Source organism: Neodiprion fabricii, chromosome 3, assembly GCF_021155785.1.
Source record: "Neodiprion fabricii isolate iyNeoFabr1 chromosome 3, iyNeoFabr1.1, whole genome shotgun sequence".
Classification (NCBI taxonomy): Eukaryota; Metazoa; Arthropoda; class Insecta; order Hymenoptera; family Diprionidae; genus Neodiprion; species Neodiprion fabricii.
Genome location: NC_060241.1, coordinates 33430259 through 33451816, shown reverse-complemented (window position 1 = coordinate 33451816; position 21558 = coordinate 33430259). Strand labels below are relative to the sequence as shown.

Here is a 21558-nt window from a genome sequence, read left to right as displayed (position 1 = left end):
ATACATATATCGTGCATTGTCTCATAAATATAATTCTTCGGTCATTAGCGGTGCACATTGCCCATGGTCGTGAATGTAAGTCATTGTTTCTGGCAAGGTGAAGCCCAAGGCTCTTGTGCTGGACGTAAAATTCAATGATTAACGCGGAGCTTGCGGTTATGTAGGAAAAACTTCGAAAACGACAGCCACCGCAGTAGCTGAGAGACTTCGGTCCAGATTTCATTTAGCGTAAATATATAGTCCGTATTGTTATAATACCGGATTAAACTTTTCGTGTTACACATACAATTATACACATTATATGTTTATACACGTGCATAAATGCATTTTGTACACTGTGCCTTATCCGTGGAATTAATTGACCGGAGTTCGCGGACAATGAAAACCAAATCGTGCTTTCCAATATATTGGATATGACGATTTTTTAATACAAGATTTCGAAAGTTTTTCTTCAATGTTTCATGAAGTGTGAAAGAGTATAATTATGATTGACTTGTATTCGTTTTAAAAAGTAAGATTACAAACCGTTTGTGACTTCGTCCGTAAGGTTTCCGTATTGTCTTATTTCAAGTGTGGCAATGGTTTTCAATTCTCGAGATGGGGTACCTTGTGAAAACGAAAACGCACGATATAATTGGTCGTTTGAAATATTTCTGTAGCCGTAAAGTTGTTTGCCGTGCAATTTTTCCGTACTAAACAGTCTATCAATCTTTCTTAAATGAAATTGAAACGGAACGATGACTTATAACGAGTGTAAACTTTTAAATTTCTTACAATTAACTGAACTCAGCAAATTACCAACTAATTTTTATCTTTTCTCACACGTATAATATATACTGAAAGTAGTAGGTCAGCTGCTGTAATGTTATCGTGTGGCAATATTATTTGACAAGTATAGTCAGCTCATCATTGCAGGCTGTTTCTGCGATAATTATACACAACGTCGTTATATTTTTCACATGTATGTGCAGGTGTATGGTTGTCGAGTAAAGAAACAACCGTCCGTCGCTTCAGCATATTCTTGCATTCTCTAATTTATATTCGTGCGTACCTTGGTATTCGCATGAAAAGAATAATTAATCTAATAACGGAAAAGTGTTCGAAAACGATCAAATAAATTAAACATGTCCGCGGCTTCTTCTAAATACCTACAACGGAGCCTTTAAATTCTACTGCAGCGGTCGCCTTTTGTTTTGAAGAAGCTCACGTACTTGCGGGACGAACACGTGCGTGAACGTCAGTGGTGCTTAGTTGCATTTGGAAGACGAATATATTCAACGGGAATTGAAGCGTAATTGTTTATCTCGATATTTATAAGTACTCCGGTGTTATCAGAACATGGTACATATTATATGTGTATCTTTTTCAGTTTAGTTAATTAGCATCTACTCTCAAGGGAGACATCGTGCATTTATTTTTCTACTTTGTGTACGATGATTCAGGTGTGATGTATTGATCTGTTTTGTCGGTACACATTATCGTACATTCTCACTATGGGAACATGATAACTATGTCGTTAAGAAACTGTACGTTTCTATAACGTATACAATTCTTTTGCATATCTCTGAGCACGAATTTCTTATTATTAATATGACATTGAATGCTATTTGAAAATTCACAAGCAAATATCAATGCGATAACAAGTGGCAGACACCAAAATCTGGGTTCAATTCAGAATGATTTGTGTCTTTGTGTTTCGATTTGTTCGTATTTGTCTTTCGTTTAGAAATATAAATGAGTTGAATTAGTCAGAACCGTCGAGACCGCTCGGATCGCCCGGACCGCGTGGGCCGCGGGAAATACGACAAGAAAGAAACACAATAAAAAAAAAAAACTAAAAAAAAAAACAAACGACAAAGAAGGGAGAGGAAAAAAAATGAAGTCTGTCGCGAAGCGGGTCCGAAAGATGCCGACTAATTTGTTGGGCAGGCTGTAGCATCCGACTAACTCCGCCTTCTCGTCTGGCTCTTGGCTACAAAGCCAAAACGCTAAATAGCTCCGGCGTAGCACTGCAGAAGCTGTATAACTATATAACCTCGTGACTCACGGCTAACCGCGGTCAGCAGCTATACTGTAGTATGAACTACTAGTCAAGTGACATTAAAAAGGTTAAACTTTTTACAAGTTTTCATCGTCACGTTGGAAAAACTGCCCGCATTGGAGATTCGTCGCGGCTAACTTCATGCTGCAATTTTCAATTTATGTCAAACACGTAATACATCACCCGCCATTTTGAATTTTTCTGTCATCACTTTTTGTCTCGGTACACGACGCAGCCGAGGTTGTCATATTGCCAATATCAAACATCTTTTCAGATACGAGCGTTTATAATTTTCGTTTGAAAGGCGTGGCCATTTTGTACAGAAGGTATGTACCTCACGCTTTGACCGTTTGGTTCTATGAGACCTACCGCATCACGGCCCAAATGTAAGACCGAACATCGCGGGGTAATTCCCCGCAATTGCATACCTATACTCATTTTTAATATGTAACAGTGCAGAGATATATTCTTTCAACTCTTGTACAATTAGGATTTGACGCTTAGTTCCACAGATTCGCGGATATATGTATATGTTATCGTAGTGGCGTCATCGTGTAGAACAAATTTCTATTAACAATTATATAATGTGAGCCGAATTAAAGTGCAGATTTTGAAGCAACTCGCACAACGGATAGATAATTGTACCTACCTATTTTATTTTTCTAGCGTTTTGTTTCTTTGGAGTCGTACACGATGGCTGTATAGGGATCTTTTTTTTATTCCGTTGTCACTGCACTTCTGTTTCAGACAATTTATGTAACCGATCAGATATTCCATTTTTCCTAATGTCATATTTATTTTGGATAAGACATTTTATATCCTCTATACAGTTCTCGCCTATTAACTGATAACATCGATTACGAGTTGGTAGATAGAAAATGTAGTTCACAAGTTAAGAATACTCCGATAGCTTACATAATCCTAATACTGTATACAGTATCATCACGAATCGAACGTTACACCTTCCTATCAGATGCTAAACAATTCTCAAGAAAGTTACGTCAGTTTTTGATCTATAACACGGTTATCGTCAATTCGACGTTTAACGATTGCACGCAGGAAACATTGGTCCCAATGATCCTGACGCGAATATACAGCGACAATAACACCAAGGTATTACAAATCCCGCAGACAATGACCCAGCCCGCATCCTGACCTCCGAACGGGATCGTCGAAATTAAGCGGAAAGATGAAAGTGCAACTGGGACGCGTACCTTCCTCGATCGGCCAGCGCGGTCATCTTCTTCGTGCTGCTCGTGAGGCAGACAAGGTACGAGCAAGCCTTCGTCGGCCGGTGCTCCCCAACAAGTTCCCCGGCTATCGTCCGCAGGCTCCGCCCTCGAAGGCTTCGAAGCACCCGAAACCAGGACGGTTCGGCGGCTCTGCGTGCCGTCGGCGCACGACGCCCGGGCGTGGGTGGCCGGCCGATGAGAGGAGGAACCTCCCGAGACCCCTCCTCGTCCTAAGAATTCGGAATACGCACACCGAGAAAGGCACGCACGCACTCATTGACGCTTCGGGGCCGGCTAGCAGCGACTACCTACCTCCGTGGGTTCTGCACTCGAGTTGCTCGAGAGCCTGGACCGGGCCGAGGATCACCGGGGAGAATGATGAGCCGTTGATAAGCTCGGTAGTCTGGCACGGTTCTTTGGCCCGTCGGTTTGTCGGTGTGTTCCCTCCACCACGCCGGGGGTGTACCGGGAGTCGCTTTAGGTCGAGTTCGACTAGCTCTTGTCAGCATCCGATCCCGAAGTGAGAACATATCCTGTTAGCGGTGCGCCTGACCCCCGATGACGCTCGGGATTGTCAGATCTTTGGTCAAGATCGCGGGGGGGATCAGAGCCATTCATATTGGCCGTGAATTATTTCGAATGAATTCTCCCGTTTTACATCTGTCCATGCGTTGAATCCGTTCGACGACGTATCTATATCCGCGTTGCGTCCGTCCGCTGCTTCTTCTTTCTCGTTCAATAACCACCTATCCGAGGATTTCAATTATCTTGTACCCTCGTTTAACGCCGTTTGTACTCACGCTATGCGAAACTGGTGTCGGATGATATTGTTGTGATAACCGCGACAACGGGCACGCGACTGACGACGAGACCGGAATTTATAGTGCGTGGATTTATCTCAAGTCTGTGATTATTCTTTCAACGATTTCTTTCTCACTTGTGCAACGATTTATACTTATATATGTATAAATATGTATATTTTACACTTATAAATACACACACACACACACACACACACACACATATATATATATATATATAATATATATAATACATGTATAAAGTCGAGTGTGCGAACTTGTTATAAGTGGTGCCTATTGCATACAGGTATACAGTTGGAGTAGAGAGATTATATATACATGTGAAAACTTTTATGTGCAATTGTGGAAATTACGTTATTACCAGTATTGAAGTATCTTCGTTTAGTGTGAAGGGTATTCTATTCTTGGTTTAGGTATTCTAAGTGCCTTTGAAAGTGATAGCTGTCATAATTGTTGTTGTGGATGAATTATTCGACGTATTGGAGTATAATTCAACAAGTTCATTGACCGTCACCGTAGTGCACAAGTGGAGATTTCACTGCAGAGACGGTTATTTAACTCGGGTCAGTTTAAATCGTTTGCTAGTTAAACCGAGCAAGGCTTCGATAAAAATAACATGAAAATCTGGCACACAGAGTTTTAGCTCGATGCTGTCGAAAAGGAAAATGTTGCACTTTTGGTGAGAAATGTACGTATATATATATATATATACCTATATATATATATACAGTGACGCAGGCGAAGGGTCGAAGAGAATATAAATCTCGACGAAGCATGCAACAGCAACATGAACAACAGCACGAAGTTGCTGCGGACTGTTGTTATCAACAGTGGGCGACGCACCACCACCACCATCACCATCATCATCAGCAGCATCAACATCAGCAGCAGCAGCAGCAGCAACAACAGCACCACCACCATCACCAACATCAGCACCATCATTCGCAACTGCCGCCGGTACCGTCGCCGATGCAACAAATGGAAGGTGAGAGAGTCGAGCCGACGCGTCGATAAATTCGACCATATATATATATACACTGACACACAACGTTAATGTATGAGAGAGTGGCGGCAACTTGTGTATTTGTTATTCGAATTCCATTTATTTATTATTTTGATTATCGCCATACACCTACTTTATGAATTTTCATCAACAATCGGCGCGCGCCGAAAGCCAGACAAATACTTGTCTGTAATAATATTGGCGCGTACAAGAACTGCCAAGTACGAGATAAAAGTTAACAATAATTTCACGCTACCGGCGTCTTGAAGAAGAAAATAAGTGACACGTATAAAATCGCAATGAGAGATCCTTTACACGATCCATTCTCCGATACCCCTCTGTTGAATGCTCAAGTTTCTCTCTCTCTCTCTCTCTTTGTTATAACTGTTTTCTTCTTATTCGGGTTGTCCGACGTAGAAGAATTCGTGTCGATCTTCCCTGGCATTCGGCTATACTTGACTTTTCCATTGCATTCTGCCATCGTGTTCCCTGGCCATAAACGAATTTAGATTCACGCGAACCCGACGCAGGCTCGACTTTGAATCGGAATCTCCTTCGAACTACACGTTCCGATTGTCGCGGCGTAATTAAATTGTCTCAAGGTAGTGTTAAAACAGTTTAACAATGTGCGGTTACATACTTTACATCAAGTAATTATCATCTTCAAATATTGCGCACGACTCAGTATCATATTTACTTTCTCGTATGTATTATATCTTCTTTGTGAGTCGTTCGTAACGTCTCCATATATACAATGCAATCGTTGACTGTTAGAAATGCAAAATATTCTGTACAAGTCCACACCATTTTGATTGAACGATTTTACACCGGTCATGTTTATTTTTCCACTAATCGGCGTGGACTTTTATTGACACCGTGAAATTTCCGACAGTGTCCGAGTCGGTTGGCTAAAGTTTGGCTTCGTCTGTGCAACGATCATCGTTGATTTGGAACAAAGTAAATCGGCGATTCCTCGCGTTATGTGTTAATTGTATTACAATGTAGTATCTTCGCATGTAATCGCAGGTCGAGTGCGCGAATTAAATTGAGATCAGAGTATAATTGTCATATTACGACCCGGTCGCATCGGTCGATTAACAAGGGTCCTTGATTTTGATAAAAAGGCTCAACGATATCTGAATTGCATACCATAGGTGCATCGATAGTAACGATCAAGGCGTTGTCCACAGCGTGTCTGCAAACCGCCGGAAGAGTGAAACGCTCCCGCAGTCCAACGTTGGAAACGACGCTGGCCCAGGCATCCTCGGCAGTATCGCCGTCCTCGTCGATCGAGTCCTCGCGAAATGACAACAACAACAACAACAACGACACCGCAACGCCGAACACACCATCCGACGAAACACCGCCGAAGAGACCACTTCATCCGGCTCTTTCGGCCGTCGGAATCGCCCTCGAGGCTCGTCCGCTTTGGGAGGAGTTTCACCAGCTCGGGACCGAGATGATCGTGACCAAGGCCGGGCGCAGGATGTTCCCCACGTTCCAGGTGCGTTTGCACGAGAAACGTTTCGTTCCACGATTCCGGTAAAAACCGCGCAGCGAAACTCAGTCTCTCGCGTTTGTCGTTCCAGTGTCGAATTTTCGGGCTGGACCCAAACACCGACTACCTACTGGTCATGGACTTTGTACCCTGCGACGACAAGAGGTACAGATACGCCTTCCACAGCAGCGCCTGGGTCGTAGCCGGACGAGCTGACCCCGTTTCACCCCCAAGAATTCACGTTCATCCCGACAGTCCGGCGAGCGGCGCTCACTGGATGAAGCAGCCCGTCTCTTTCGACAAACTCAAACTCACCAACAACCAGCTGGACGACAACGGTCACGTGAGTATGATATTATCGCTTAACGAAAGTAACGAATTCTTTATCGCGAGCCGAGAGGAACGTTCGTAAACCGCGTAGTTGACACTCTTGAAAATAAAGCAATATACATAATTAATCTTATTCAATTTGATATTTTGAATAACGCGTCGAAATGCGATGTCGATTGGTTAATTTTTTAGGCTTTTGAAACTTGGTATTTTATTTCTCTAACGTACAAACGTACATGTAAGTAAAATGTAGAAAATATTTGTTAATATAATAAATCGAAAATAGAACCACGTGGCTTACGAACCTTTCCGAAGGAATCTGAACACCGTTTCATCGAGCATCGGTGCATCTGCAACGTTCCTCGCTCACAATCGGTCGTGCAAGTGAGTTTCGGCTAATTATAATACACGTTGCACGAATTTTGATAATCAGAGCGCGCGTAACAGAAAATAAATCGGTTTTAATTACCGGCTTTGGCCGCGGGTCCCGCGGGAATCCGTGGCTCGATTTGATATTAATATTCCTGTAGCCGCGGCGCGCGTCGCGTGTTCACAGCAGTCGTAAAGCGAGAGAGGCGAGGACTCGTGTCAGGGCGCGGTGGCCGGTCGTGTAGTTTAGGCGTTACATAAAGAACCGTGAAGGATGCGACACCGGCACGAGAGAGAGACGGTAGCTCGGGTCCAGCCCCACGTGTTTGTCGTTTCGGAAGCGTTCTTCTTAATTGACCTGAGATACGACTGGCACGGCACCGCGGCTCTCCAAAAATTCAAAAAGTTAAATCTGAACGCTTGATGGCGCAATGCTTCGTTTAGAATCATCGAAGCTTGAAGTCGCCCCCCTTGATCAGTTTAATTTATATACCTGTATACGCTCGCGCGTTGCACAAAATTACTCACTAAATAATGCCGCTAAGTGGATTCGAATAACTTTGCAAGAACCCCGGACTGCGGATGGACGGGTTTTTGCCCTTCTCGCATTTGTTATTCCGAATACACCCCAGCGACGGAAATTATTATTTATCGCATAACAGCCGACGGGGAACCGTGCGGCTTGTAAAACGACCTCCGGAGATCGGTGGGTGACATAAATTTTTTCAAATTCTTAGCGCAGATTTATAAAACAAACATCGAACAACTATTTGACAGGGTGCCTAACTATCCTTGGCGTCAAAAATTATACTTCCGTATTCTAGCACTGATCGGGTTGGATTCCGTTCGGATAAATTTGCTTTTCCGGACGGATATTCAAATGCCACTATAATCTACTTAGACCTGTTTCAATAAATTATTACGTTTACATTTGCCGTTACAAATGCCTGTAAAAGTTGGATTTTGCACCAATTTGTTCGAATTCATACACTTAATTCACACTAAAGATTATATGCAAATTAAATTTTCAGGTCACGTACGATTATCTAATTTTATTTTTTTATCGCAGTTGCAGTAAAGTACTGACAATACATTTTCATGTTCAATTATTCATATTTAAAATATTCAAACTGAGAGCTGCAGGTTCTGCAAAGGTTTCTTTTTAATTCTTATCTCTTTTCACACCCGTTTCTGGAAATAATTTGATATTGAATTTTAATTGCCGATTCATACAGGCGTATGTATACGGTACGAGGGTCTCGGGCCGTCAAAAATGTAGGCGAGGAAAGTCAGGAACATAGACACCTCATCAAACTTGTATACGTACCGCATTTCACATCTTCACATAATTATCACTGCAATAAAATTCAATTATACAGATACTTGTGTAGCAGGCTGTGGGGATTCTTTCGCTGCCGATAAACTCTCTAAAGTAAACAAGCTTTCTTTATACTTTGGAAATTTGAATAATCACCCTTTATTATTATCAAGCGTACGCGGAACGAATAGCAAATATCCTCATTCGTTGTCGTGCCTACGTTTTGCTTTTCTTTCGACTCGAGTCACGGGGTCCGGTACGGATGAAATGTGAATTTAAGTTTTCTTTAATAATCCACGATCGTTAAGTATTTCTCAACATCTACGATCTGCGATTCTTTTCTATAATTACTGCAAAACGGGATCTTTGTAAAGATATTTCGCAGAAAGCAAAGGTAATTGAGAGAAAAATTAGACAGAGATCGGTGTCATAAAAATGATGAGTTTACATGAGATTGGAAAGAAAAGAATCCTGCACACAACCAAGTTTACGCCCAACGAAAGTTCGAATAATAAATACTTTACATTTATGGATTCGTTCGATTTTATCGCGAGTGATTTAGCAGCGTCTGGCACCGAGATCCATAAGTTAGTTTTTGGGGGAGGCATAAGGTTTGCCGCGATTCGGACTGCAGTTAGAATCTCGGCTGAGAGGCCAGCCACGTCTCTTCAAACCAAATGTTTGTATCGTTTGTAAAATAACATAAACAGAGGTTAAGCAGACCTTAAGAGCCTGGGAGACAGGCTCGGCAGCGCGTCACATGCCTTAAGCCGAGTTGGATGTAGCGTACGTGCACATTACAGAGGAATGAGCTGTAGTCAGCAGTTCGTTTAAAAGTCCGGCTTACGGTGCAGAAAAATGACGAAACATTAATAATTCAGGTTCGTAGCCGTTATAGCCGTGGACGTAAACAAGGCGAGAAAGGGGGAATTTCCGGCGATTCGAAACGACCGCTTCGGAGGGGGATCGTCTATAGATATTAGGAGTATGCAGCGGAGACGCAATAATTCCCTTAGCGATAAACGCTGCAAATGATCCACGCGATTTTTCTAATCGGCGAAATGTTTTGACACGTGATAAATGCTCTTTTTCCTAATTCAAAACACGCTACGACGTATATCATTGTTCCGAGTTTGCTTACGCTGTCCTACGTCAAACAAAGCTTCGTTATAAAGTGGCGAGAACCCAAACATCTTTATATACGCGGAGCTTTTTCTTATGGACCTACGTTATCTTTTCCCTGCAAGCCTCACGCCGTATCCTTCATTTTCTTTTTTCCCTCCTCGTTTCCTTTTCGTTTTCTTTTTCACCCTTCCTTCTCCCTCCAAGTCTTACCTCTCGCAAAGCGTAGCGTATAATATCGCCTGTCCGACGACGGCGATGAGATCGCCGTTTGCACTTTAACGTGTAACTTACGCACGCCACGTGAATAATTTGGAAAACGAGACGAATGCGCTCGCGACGTCTATTCCTACGTCTCGATTTCCTCTTTTTGTTCCAGCTGCATTTCCAGCGAGGTTACCCGGCGTTTTTTCTTGCATACCGCTTGCAGGCGTCGGCTGCGAAGGATCGGATGTTGCTGTTATATACCTAACATATCCCTCGGGACGTAGAGGCGAGAGAAATTTGAACGCTAGTCAATTATAATTTCACGCTCACTTCGCGGATCGCGTACTTTTTTCTCTCCATTTTCCACGACGCCTCTTCGTATGCAGCTAATTGCTCTCGTCTTTCTCGTTCACGCACGTTTACGATCAAATTGATATCGCACCCGATTTCGCGTTTCTTCATTTTTCGAAACGAGGTGCACCAATTGCGTGCATGTTTTGATCCTCGTTAAATCCCCGCGACCTATTTAGATTCGACTTTGGGACCGCGGCGCGGATAACTTTCTTCCTGCGGAGCTCGATGGGTGCACAATTGAGCCGGAGTCCAATCCTAAAATACACGTAGACCGCGAGGAAGGAAACCTATGCAAGCCTGCAGCGACAGCAAGAGATAATATATATATATATATATATATATACATATGTGCGCGATGCTTTGCCCGAGCGTAGAACGAGGAACAGATTCTAAAAACTGCGTATTGGGTATGAAAAAACAAAAGCTCTAGTGGAATACCCGAAGATACGCGGTCCCTTAATTGGCACTTTGTATCGCCTGGCGTTTCCGGATTACGCGCGCGCAGCTCCGACTCCGGGCAAAAAATGAAAAAGGGAAAATGGAAATTACGTCTATAAGGGAGGAGGTGGAGGCCAAAAAAAAAAAAAAAAAATTCCAAATCTGGGAGAGAGAGGGCTGCACGATCGTGTCGCTCGGGCCACACGCACTTCGGAAGACGCCTCTGGTCCAAGGGTGTCCTCAACCCTCGGCATACCAACATATACGCTATATGTGACCACCGTATATGGTACATGCGCGGGGTAAATAGCAGAAACGGAGTAAGAGGGGGGAGAGGAGGAGGCACGGGGTCGACTTGCCGTTGGGTCGGGTCGGGGGTTACTTTTTACACTAATTAGTCACCGGGCTCTCGGAGCTGTCAAACATTCTACCCACCCCCCGCCGTGCGCCTTCCGACTTCTTCCCCGGCTCATGTGTATATCTTTCAAATATTATACCGGGTGGAAACGGGGGAATTATAGGTGCACAATTCGAGTCAGGCTCGCGAGGGAACAAGAAATTACGATCCGCCGATTCGTGGGAATTTTTTTAGCACGCCCGTGTCGGTGGAGAATTTTTTTCATTTGACACGAGAGAATCGTTGCAAGTATAAGACGCTTTGGCGATTCTAATTTACGCGAAAGTCACCCGTTATAGTCGTTACTCCTGCGGTCTTACCCTTGGATACACCGAGCTCTGGTACGCTGCAATGTTTACCCTGTATGAGAGCAGATGAATCTAAGGCATCCGTGATCCCCATGTGAAAGTGTGGAAAAAAATAAACAGCCTAATGATAGGAGCTGGGGTGCGCAAGGATGGGATGCACCGAGTGCACGGGGATTGCAACCCAGAGAGCCATTATACCTTGAAACGTATAATGTCTATTTGTTTGCTTGCGTTTCTGGAGAAAGTTGAACTCAACATTTTTTTTGTTTTTTTTTATTTATTTATTTTTTTTCATTTCGAGAAACCACTTTCTTAGAAATGACTCAATCAAAAATTACGCGCCAGTTTAAGCAAAATAAATCACCAACTGTATACAGACCCGCTATGCGTACACGTATATACAGAATCGCGTCAGGCTACTCTCACGTCATCATTTAATATCAATTCCATCGCTGAACCGTCTCGTAAAAAATATCATTTGTATAATCCGTAGGTTATTTATATTAGACGCTTCCGTCGTTCAGGGCGGGAAATTTTTTTCACACAAGTTACTGGTGTATAGGCACGGCAAGTTGTATGGATTATCACAGTTTTCAATCCGGATGATAAAATTTTTTCTTTCGCGTATTTATCTAATAAGAAAAATTTTGTGGAGAGTTGTGTGAAATACGAAACTTTTAAATATAATCGCAAAATATTGCGGAATCAAGTTGATCGAGATGAGTTTAATAGTCACACCGAGTTAAATTTCTTACACACAGTTGTGATTCATTTACAGACCCTTACTGCAATTTTGATTTTTCTTTTTTTTCATAACCGACTAATGTATATGTCTCATGTGAGTACAACTTGACAATGAGTTTTGTGGTTGTAATCACAAAATCAGTACGTTATCATGTTTTTTTTGGTTACAGTCCGCACTTTTACTTGTATATTTTTTTTTTTTGTACAACTATTGCGATAATTTGATGTTGATAGCGAAGCAATAAATTGATATCGAAACCTGCTTTGACTGAAAAAATTGAGAATATATAAATAACGTCTCAATAAACGGAAAATGTGGTACTGGTAACTGTAACAACACCATAAAAAGTTGCGCAAGTATCGAATTTTTGTTGTGATTTAAAAAACATTTGTCGTTGTACACACGATACCCATTTTACTGTGGCGATTTCTTCTAAAAAGTTTTACAGTAACCGGATGAATGAATTTCTGAGCGGTAAAAAAAATTCGTTCCGTAGTCCAGAAATATCGTCGTGTCGTATATTAAAGACCACCTCCCTCTCCTTTTGTGTTCCAGATAATTTTAAATTCCATGCACCGTTACCAGCCCCGATGCCACGTAGTGGTGGCCCCATCACCCCCGGGTTCGGCGCCGGATCCAAGAACGGAGAACTTCAAAACGTTCACGTTCCCGGAGACGAGGTTCACGGCGGTCACGGCCTACCAGAACCATCGGATAACGCAGCTGAAAATCGCGAGCAATCCGTTCGCCAAGGGGTTCAGGGACTGCGAACCCGACGAGTGCGAGTCACCGACTTCCGGTTCCCAGAGCGTCCAGAACCCCGCGAAAAGGCCGGCGACCGGTTCCGGCAACGCGTTGCCGAGCTACGCCTCCGTGCCCGCGGTTCCGATCGCCTCGACCATCTCAGCGGGGATTTCCGGTATCCCGAATCCCGAGCATCAGTTTTACGCTGCGAGTCCCAGTCACTGGGGCTACCCTGGACATCAGCCGGCGCACATGACGTCGCCTCATCACTACCCGACGCATCCTCATCACGCGCATCCCGGATCGCATACGTCGTCTTTGTACGGACCACGGTAGCCCCGCGGATGATTCGAGATATCGTTTAATTTTATCGTCTCAGATTATTCGGGATACCGATTACATCCGATCACACTGCGGAACTTCCTGAGAAACAGCCATCGCTCCGGATATCGTTATTATACTTTTGTATATGTGTATGGTCGTTGATCTGTGCCAAAGTTAAACTGCACTCGTATAGATATACATTTAGATAGTTGTATTGGATATAAGGAGTTTGAGTATATTATTTTATCAAATCCATACCACAAGGTAATAGGTCATATTATATTATTATTACACAGTTTATTGTAGTAAATTATTGAAAACGCTTGGTAAATGTAACGTTTGTATGTGTATAGTGGTATGACGCCAAAGTAAATTAGTACCTATTCTACGTTATAACTTATAACATAAGTAAAAACGAAGAATGTATATCTCGTATTTTTGAAATCTTACCGCGGAAAACTCGAATCACTTCTCTGATTTATTCTGTATTATTCTTCTCTTCTTTCACGTACAAGCGCACGGAGGATCGTTCAAAATATTATTCCGGTATAACGAGTAAAACGTGCGGTTGCACACGCCAGTTCGTTATACCTAAAGTATACATTCACAAAGTGTGCTTTGTGGAGACAAAGTGTCTATTTAAAAAAATAAATACATGTATACATTTATGTATGTATACACACATTTCCTATACTATCATGTATAGGGATCTCAAACGCCCCGTGACACCCTTGGCTTTGCCTAAACTTGAGCTTGACGGTTGAGTTGAGAGTTGAGACTATACCTTAAGTGCCCTAATAAATTATACTCAAGTATTTTACCGTTAGAGTTTAACTTAGACTCCAAGAGGACTAATAAGAAGGCGAACCGAACTTTCTATATTATGCAATGTGTTACGCAACAAAGAATCAAATACATATAGTACACATAGAAATATATAACACTGAGATCCGTATTCTTGTCTTCATCTTTCTTTCCTGCATCACATAGTTCCAGATTTATAAATTGCAAATATTTGTTCAAAGTTGAAGAATCGTTGTCCTTCGTCGAAATTCGTATAATAAGTATAAACTTTGGGTCTCGTGGGAATCTGCGGAAGCGTTGGTACTTACGTATATTTCGTCCTATTTTCTCATCGTAAAACCGCGCGGTTGAAGTGAAGAAAATAAGAAGAAAATGAAAAAAGATACACGGAAAAAAGGAAAGAGAAACCGAGATAAGTTATAGTTTTGGATAGACTCGACAATTGGAAAGACACACGACACCCTGTCCCAAAAGACAAACTCGTTTTCCAACGGGCCAGAACGTAAACGACGTATGGACGGACGCACGGACGGACAGGACGTGATTGATGCTCGTGAGAGGACCGACGCTGTGTAAACATATTAGCGTCGCGACGCTACGCCGCCTTCCCCGACGCGCCGCTTAAGCGCCCTTAATGACTCTCCTAGGAAACTTGTGTTCAGATTGCGGTAAGTTGGTGACTCTAAGGTAGTCGCGGCTGCGTAGGTAGGAATATAGGAATATAGGAGCCAAAATCTAGGTTGTCGAATCTCGATCCGCTCATCCGATACCACTGTACGTGCCTTTATCTTCCTCGTTTGGAATTGTCACCGATCCGCAGGAAGAAAAATAGTATATAAGTCGCTTTGTCCCAAGATATAAAGAAAAGTTTCGAAATAGTTTTTTTTTTTTTTACGGTTGACTCGTTGCAGCTGCAGCCGATTTTATTCGTGTCGCTTTTTATATTCCACATATTGTGCACAGTTTAATACCTATTTTGCAAAAATGACGAACAAAAACAGAGAAATTTCTTGCACGGAAATTTTTTTGCGAATTTTAACGCCGTGTGAGTAAATTCTTCTGTGTATAATGCTTCGTTGCAGACATTGTATATTGAACACGATACTGAAACTGGTATTACTCTAATTAGCTTCGAGAAACAAGTTTCATCTATTTTAAACCGATTCCTATCGAATTATTGCCGGCCGAAGCTTCTACGACCACACAAATTCCATTCGATTCGTCAACTAGCAGATGCCTGATTGAATATCAGTAACGATGACCGAAATCGCCGGGATCGCGTCTATGAAAATGATCGGAAATTGGAAACACTCTCTGCAATAAATTTTACGATTTTATTTACTTAGATCTGCGCTTGCCGCGTAAGGATATCCGAGAGAAATATCTACCGAATATAAATATCGTAAGGAGAAAAGATATTTTGACAATTCTATTTATTTCTAAGTAACAAGCGTCGTCTTACAGAGAAGCTTATACAGAGACGCCAAGCGTCCCGGCGGCGCGTGACGGTGCCGGTACTAAACCCCGCAGTCCTGTAAGTTATTCTTTCATCTTTGCACCCTGGTGAACTTTCCTGGATATGGAACCTGCGACACGCTGCGTTTCGCCGGAACAGTTACACCAAGCTCTCAAGACGTGTGGTCTGCAGATCTATCGGATTTCAATTGCTCACACATTGTCAAACTCGCTTTGTGTAATAGATTTGAAAGTCAATTCTACAAAGAATTGTAGAATTAATGACAAAAAATATCTAACTCAAGTTCCGCGCAACAACGTTTCAAAAATGGATTTATTAGGATTATGCGTTATTTCCAACGACCTTTATTAACTTTGTTCTCATTTCTGTCCAATTTTCACAACCGAGAATCGTTTACTCACAAGCTTGCAGACGATTTTTCTTTTTACTACTGGCAAAGAGCATCGGTATTATAGGTATAATCGTACTCTTTTGAGTACAAGTTAGTGTTAGCGGCCGCGGCTTGTCATTTCGAGATATTTCGCGGTTGCAAGAAGATCAAGCGTGAATCCCTCGCCCCTTTGTTTGCATCTCCGAAGAGCAGATTGAGCAGCTTGTCTCGCTCGTAAACCTGCAGGGCGGGGAGAAAACGTAAGACAAGAAACATGAAACGCGAAACACGAAACATAAAAGGTTCCTCCTGTATATATACATATACGGGTCATGTGGCGCACCGCAGTTTTTTGGTTTTGGTTTCCAGCTTCGCTTCCAGTCGTAACGTGCGCGTATTCCTCTTCTGGACCTTCGATCCCTCCCGGTCTGCACACTTGAGGATTGGGACCCGTGACACTCCCCCCTTCCTTTCGCCCTTTTGGTCTGTTCTTTTTCACCCTTAGTCATTAGGGCCCACACACGAATCCACGGAAAGAAGACGAGCACGAGCTCGGCGTGCCAACGACACTCGAGAATCTCTCCTCCACCGACGAGTCGCGTTTTTGGGGCTTGACACGAAATTGTTCAGAAAATCTGCGCCCCGCTGATCTGCAACACGTGCGATAGCTTGCGGAGTCGTTTGTATATGTGGGGGTACGCTTCAGGAGTTGCCTCGTGGACCTCCGGGATCGAATTTTCAAAGTTCGCACGTGACCAGAGAGATTAGACAATCATACCTATTACACCATTTTTTTTTTCACATGATACTAAAATTGAGTGTTAAGATTTTTTTCTTCATCTATCGCGAAGGATGCCTGAATAGATATGTTCGATTGCATAACCGGGGTGGGGGGTGAAACGGAACTTACAAGGAACTTTGTCTTCTGGACGCTAAGCTTGAATACCAATAAATAGTTGATCGTCTGTCTGAACTGCAGGCAAAAATCGTATCGACAATTTTTTCTCCGTACAAGGTAAATGAAAAATGAAAAATTATGCGATCTAGAAATATAGTATGACAGGCCGTAGAAGAGTTAAATAACAAGTTATACATATTTTCGCTACTTGCATCATGACCAATTAGGAACAAAAATAATTCCTCCAACTGATCATTCTAAAGACATCGAAAGTCGCACCTTGTCGGTCAGATGAATAATCATAGTTACTGATGTTTGTTTCTCGTGCGCGAGTAAAAAAATTAGAGTCACGTGTACCGATTAAATCGAAGATATTGTCCGCTTACCGATGTTCGCCAAACTCGAACTGCTAATCTCTGCACTGGTGTGCGAACCTGAGTTAAAATAATTTCTCAACAGTTTGTGGAATCTCACACGGCATTAGCACGTATAACCGAGCTGCGAGTTAGCGGATAGCCCGGAGCCGGAGAAGAGGATATAAGTCGTTGTACGGCAAGGCGTGAAAATGTGAAAAATAAAAGCACCATCAGCGGTTGGAAATTAACCCGAGACACGGACCGGGCGATATATATACGGAAAAGGAATAAAGTAGGGTGACGGCGTTAATAATAAATCTCCCTAATTTTCCGGTGGTAGCTTGTTGCTCCGGGATCAAAGGGCGACAAATGAATCGCTCGAATAAAAATGCGCCGCATCCTCATCTCTCTCCCTCCCTGACTCTCCACCCCCGAGGAACCGGTCCCCTCGCCTCCTCCAGTATCCTCCATCGGTAGAGACCCAGAGACCTCCCTCCTCCTCCTCCTCCTCGATCCCCGCGAGTCCCACGGCCCATGAATCCGTCATCGCCATCCAGAACGGGAGTAACCGCGACTTGCTTTTATAGTTTCCATGCCATCTGAGTAAACCTCACGAGTCCGAGTGCTGCACCCGGTCCGGTTCCTTAACTTCGTGGGCGCTGCAGCCTGCAGCCTGCGGCAGCGGAGCCGGGGAAGTTCATATCCTGCGGCCCGTGAAGAAACGCGGAATATCGCCGCAATGACAGATTTACAGATTACAGCCAGCAGCTACCGCTCTCCAACGAGCCTCTGGCCCGCGAGCGATTCCCAAACCTCTCTGCAACGACCGACGACGGCGTCGCGACGCTTCGCCCCGCCGCGTCCTCGACGCTTGAGTGCGCGTCAAATGGCACCTAGAGTGTTTACGCTGGGTGGCGAACATCTCGCCAGCCTCTCTCCGCTTTATTTAAACCCAGAGCTACGAGAGTTCGCGTTATCGTTCTTCATCCTACCGCTTACCTATCGGCGCGGCGGCCTATCTTGCGATCCGTGCCTCCTCTTCTCCCATAAAATGCGCGCACACACGCGCACACATAGACGTATCGGAACTCTTCTTCATTTTCCCCACCGATGAGAGACTGGCGGCTGTAATCAAAGAATTCTTTTTTTTTTTTTTTTTTTACTCCTCACCTCGCCAACAGCTCTTCGAAATACATCAAAATCGTTCACCGTTACAAAATCTAGGTCGCTCATGTTTCTATTTGCCAATTTTATTTTTTACTCTGGCTACGGATCGAGAATGTATGAATATGATTGAAAATTCGTTACGGATATTTTGCTGAATTCCACAGGCTTCTTGGCATTTACATCTCACCCTAATTTGCATGCTTTTGTTTAATTTTTTTCTCGCTAATGATCATTCCGGATGTTTTAGGATGTGTTACATGTGAGATTTATTAGTTTTTATTCAATCGTGACGCGAGAGATGCTAATTGTTTAAATCAGAAATAGTCCTGAGATTCGTTACGATGGCAATACTCGATATAATACTGCTGACTTCGTACGTTGAAAAATTATTATTGCGACAAGGTTCCTCAATGTGTGTAGAATGTTAATTGTCGTTCTGGCAATGCTTCTGGAACTCGCACTGCCTCCGATGTCTTGCGACATATCCGAAATTCCGAATTTCAACCGTGCATTAATATACTGAGAAAAGATATAAATAATTTGTTTAAAAATGATTTTCCTTTCAATAAACGGTATTTTTTGCGATGCTTTCATCGTATTTCGCAGTATCTATCGGAATATATAAGCATGCAAATTGTGCGTACGAGCGAAAAGAATTCGATCTGATTTTGCGATACCGAATATTGAAAATTGGCAGAACCAATCCTTCGGAAAGTTATTCCGTTCCTTTGAGGGAATCTTTCAGAATATTTAATTATTTTTTCAACACGCGTAGTGCTAGAATTCGCGTTTTTGATGTTGTCTTAAGATTCAGAAATGATCGATTTCACGTAAGTTTTCACGAGCCCGTGTTGAGCTAGTAAAGTAAACGTTGAGTATATTGCGTTCACGCATATGAAGAGTTTTAGTTTTCTCATTTTTCTTCTTTTTTTCTTCTCCGTCTTTCTCTCTTCGATGGCCGAGATACGTACACGGCTCAAGTTCGGCACCGAGGCCGCGTCGGTTCACGTTCAGGACGATTTTTGCTTACGTGAAACGAAACGCGTTGCGGAATAACGTCGAGCGTTGAATTATATGGGGGCAGAAAATCCAGTGACAGCGGACGCCACAGCAGTTGTCTTCCCAAAAATGATTGTTTCGATTTTTCTTTCTTCACCAGCGAGCTCCCGAACTTGTACGAGTTAATATCTTACGCTCAGTTTCGTTGTGGTTTTTTTAAATGTCCCAGAGCGTCGAGTAACAATTCGCGTATCCATAATTTCGAAGTAACCTCGGATCCGAATTTACGCGCAAATAATATTACCGTGCCAATTATTTATCGCTGTTAGGCAAAGTCAGCTGAGTAATAGTAATAAAAATAATAACCATTGAGGCATTATAATTGGGGAATACAGAAGAGGAGAGAAAAATCGCCAACAACAATGTTTTACTTTTGTAAGACTAATAAATCTCCCTGGCGAACATCGCGAGTTTAATTCGCTATACACAAACGCTTCATCAATTCATGCCTACAAACAACGATGATTTACGTTAGCAGAATAATAAATTTGTTTACTCTTTATTTGGAAATACCGCTGTTGAATGTAGGTAAGTAAACATTGCTTATTTTTTACCAAAACAATTGAGAAACTGTAAATTTAACCGGCCGAAGTCGATACTTTTCACGCAGATTTTGTTCATGTCCCAATAAATGCTGTAAATAAATTGCCTTACGTGACAAGAGTTTCAAATCCTATCGAATCCAGATTACTAATAATTAGCTTTGAAATCCTCGCTCGCTAAAGCTCGCTCGGGGTCGGATGCCTATAATAGTGTAACTGGTTTTTGTGCTCGCGCGCTCGCTTACTAGTTTTCAGTGTTTTACCAGATGATACGAGATTTACCAGATACCTCACGCCCTTGATGCTTCAGGATTATTCAATGGGTAATAAATGTTAGTCCGCTAGTCCGTGAAGTCGAGTTCCACCAGGTAGCGGACCTGGAGCATAGAAACTACGCAGCGCTTGTCCTGGAAGTCGAGTTGCACCAGGAAGCGGACCCGGAGCGCAGGATCCAGGAGATAGAGAACCCGGTACTCGAAATCTGCGGATCGCGATTCTCATCCGTCCGCTCTAATGCGCGGTTGTTTCCAGACTGAGGAATTCGGCTAGCTGATTTTCGTCGTTACGATTACTATGGATCGATGACGTCAGGAGAAAAAAAACTTTGAGTGACGTCACTTTCTGAACATCCGAACATCCGAATATCCAAAATTTGGTTTTGAAGTTTAATATTACTAATGATTCTTCGTGACAGCGACCGAATCACGCAGACGTCGTGTATTGGAAATTGGCAGTTTCCTGCTTCGATTGAAAAATTTGGTAGTACGCGGTTTTGCATGATACGTGGTCGTGATTGCATGCGAATAGAGCATTAAAGTCCAGTACAAGAATTAACGTCCACTTTAAGGTTGTGCAATTGTCATTCACTTTTGATTATTCCCTCTCCGAAGCGCAGGCAAATTAAGGTTCCTCTTATACTGTTTGAATAAAAATCGGGTTCTTCCTTTTCTAAATTACGAGCATCCAAAAAGTTTTTTATTATTGATACCGTGCTCTGGGGTTCAAGTAATTCGCGTTCACCAATCACCAACATATTAAGAAGCGTATGGCGTGTTGCAGGGTGGAAGCCTCGTGTCTAGCTCAAGTTTCCGAAGAATGGAATAAGAAGGAAAGAATTCCATCACGTCCACGACTATTATCAGGCGGCAGGGATATAGTTAAGATTGAAATGTGAATAGACCGCTATGGTGGGGGTACGACAAGAACAGAGCGTAAAATATTTACCAGGTCCTTTGGAGGTGTGAAAAAAATTTAAAGAAGCTCCAAAGAAAAAAAAGAAAGAAAAAAGGAAAGTGGTAAAAATCAAAAAAAAAAAAAATAAGATAAACTTCTGGGATTAGAGGCGATGCTGAGATTAAAGGGTGTTTGTATCAGATGGAAACCCGGAGGTGCCTTTTCCTCCTCCTCTTCCTCCTCCTTCTTCTCCTTTGGAGAAGCATTGCTCTTCGACCTGAGAAGCCGGGGTTGGGCGTGTACTTACGTATAACGTGGATATATACGCGGATTGAAGTCTGTGGTACGGTTCACTTCAGGAAGGAAGATATCCGTCGACGCGGCCGGCGGTAACGTAGCAACCCTCGGTGGCGAAGACAGACGATGTCCGGTAGCCCCGAAGTCTCTCGGCAGAAGTTTAC

At 42.9% G+C, this 21558-nt stretch overlaps 1 protein-coding gene across 2 annotated transcripts; it reads left to right on the top strand.

Moving 5' to 3' along the window:
- Nucleotides 1-3543: 3543 nt before the first annotated feature.
- On the top strand, nucleotides 3544-14199 carry LOC124177236 (T-box transcription factor TBX10). 2 transcript variants are annotated; one of them, XM_046559392.1, is made up of 5 exons: nucleotides 3544-4175; nucleotides 4381-5079; nucleotides 6252-6601; nucleotides 6687-6938; nucleotides 12739-14199. In XM_046559392.1, the coding sequence occupies exons 2-5, from the start codon at nucleotides 4869-4871 to the stop codon at nucleotides 13261-13263; spliced, it is 1338 nt and encodes a 445-aa protein (XP_046415348.1). In that variant the 5' UTR covers nucleotides 3544-4175; nucleotides 4381-4868; the 3' UTR covers nucleotides 13264-14199. The 2 variants fall into 2 exon arrangements, with proteins under 2 accessions (XP_046415348.1, XP_046415349.1); XM_046559393.1 differs by having other exon boundaries at nucleotides 3544-5079; nucleotides 6288-6601.
- Nucleotides 14200-21558: the final 7359 nt, after the last annotated feature.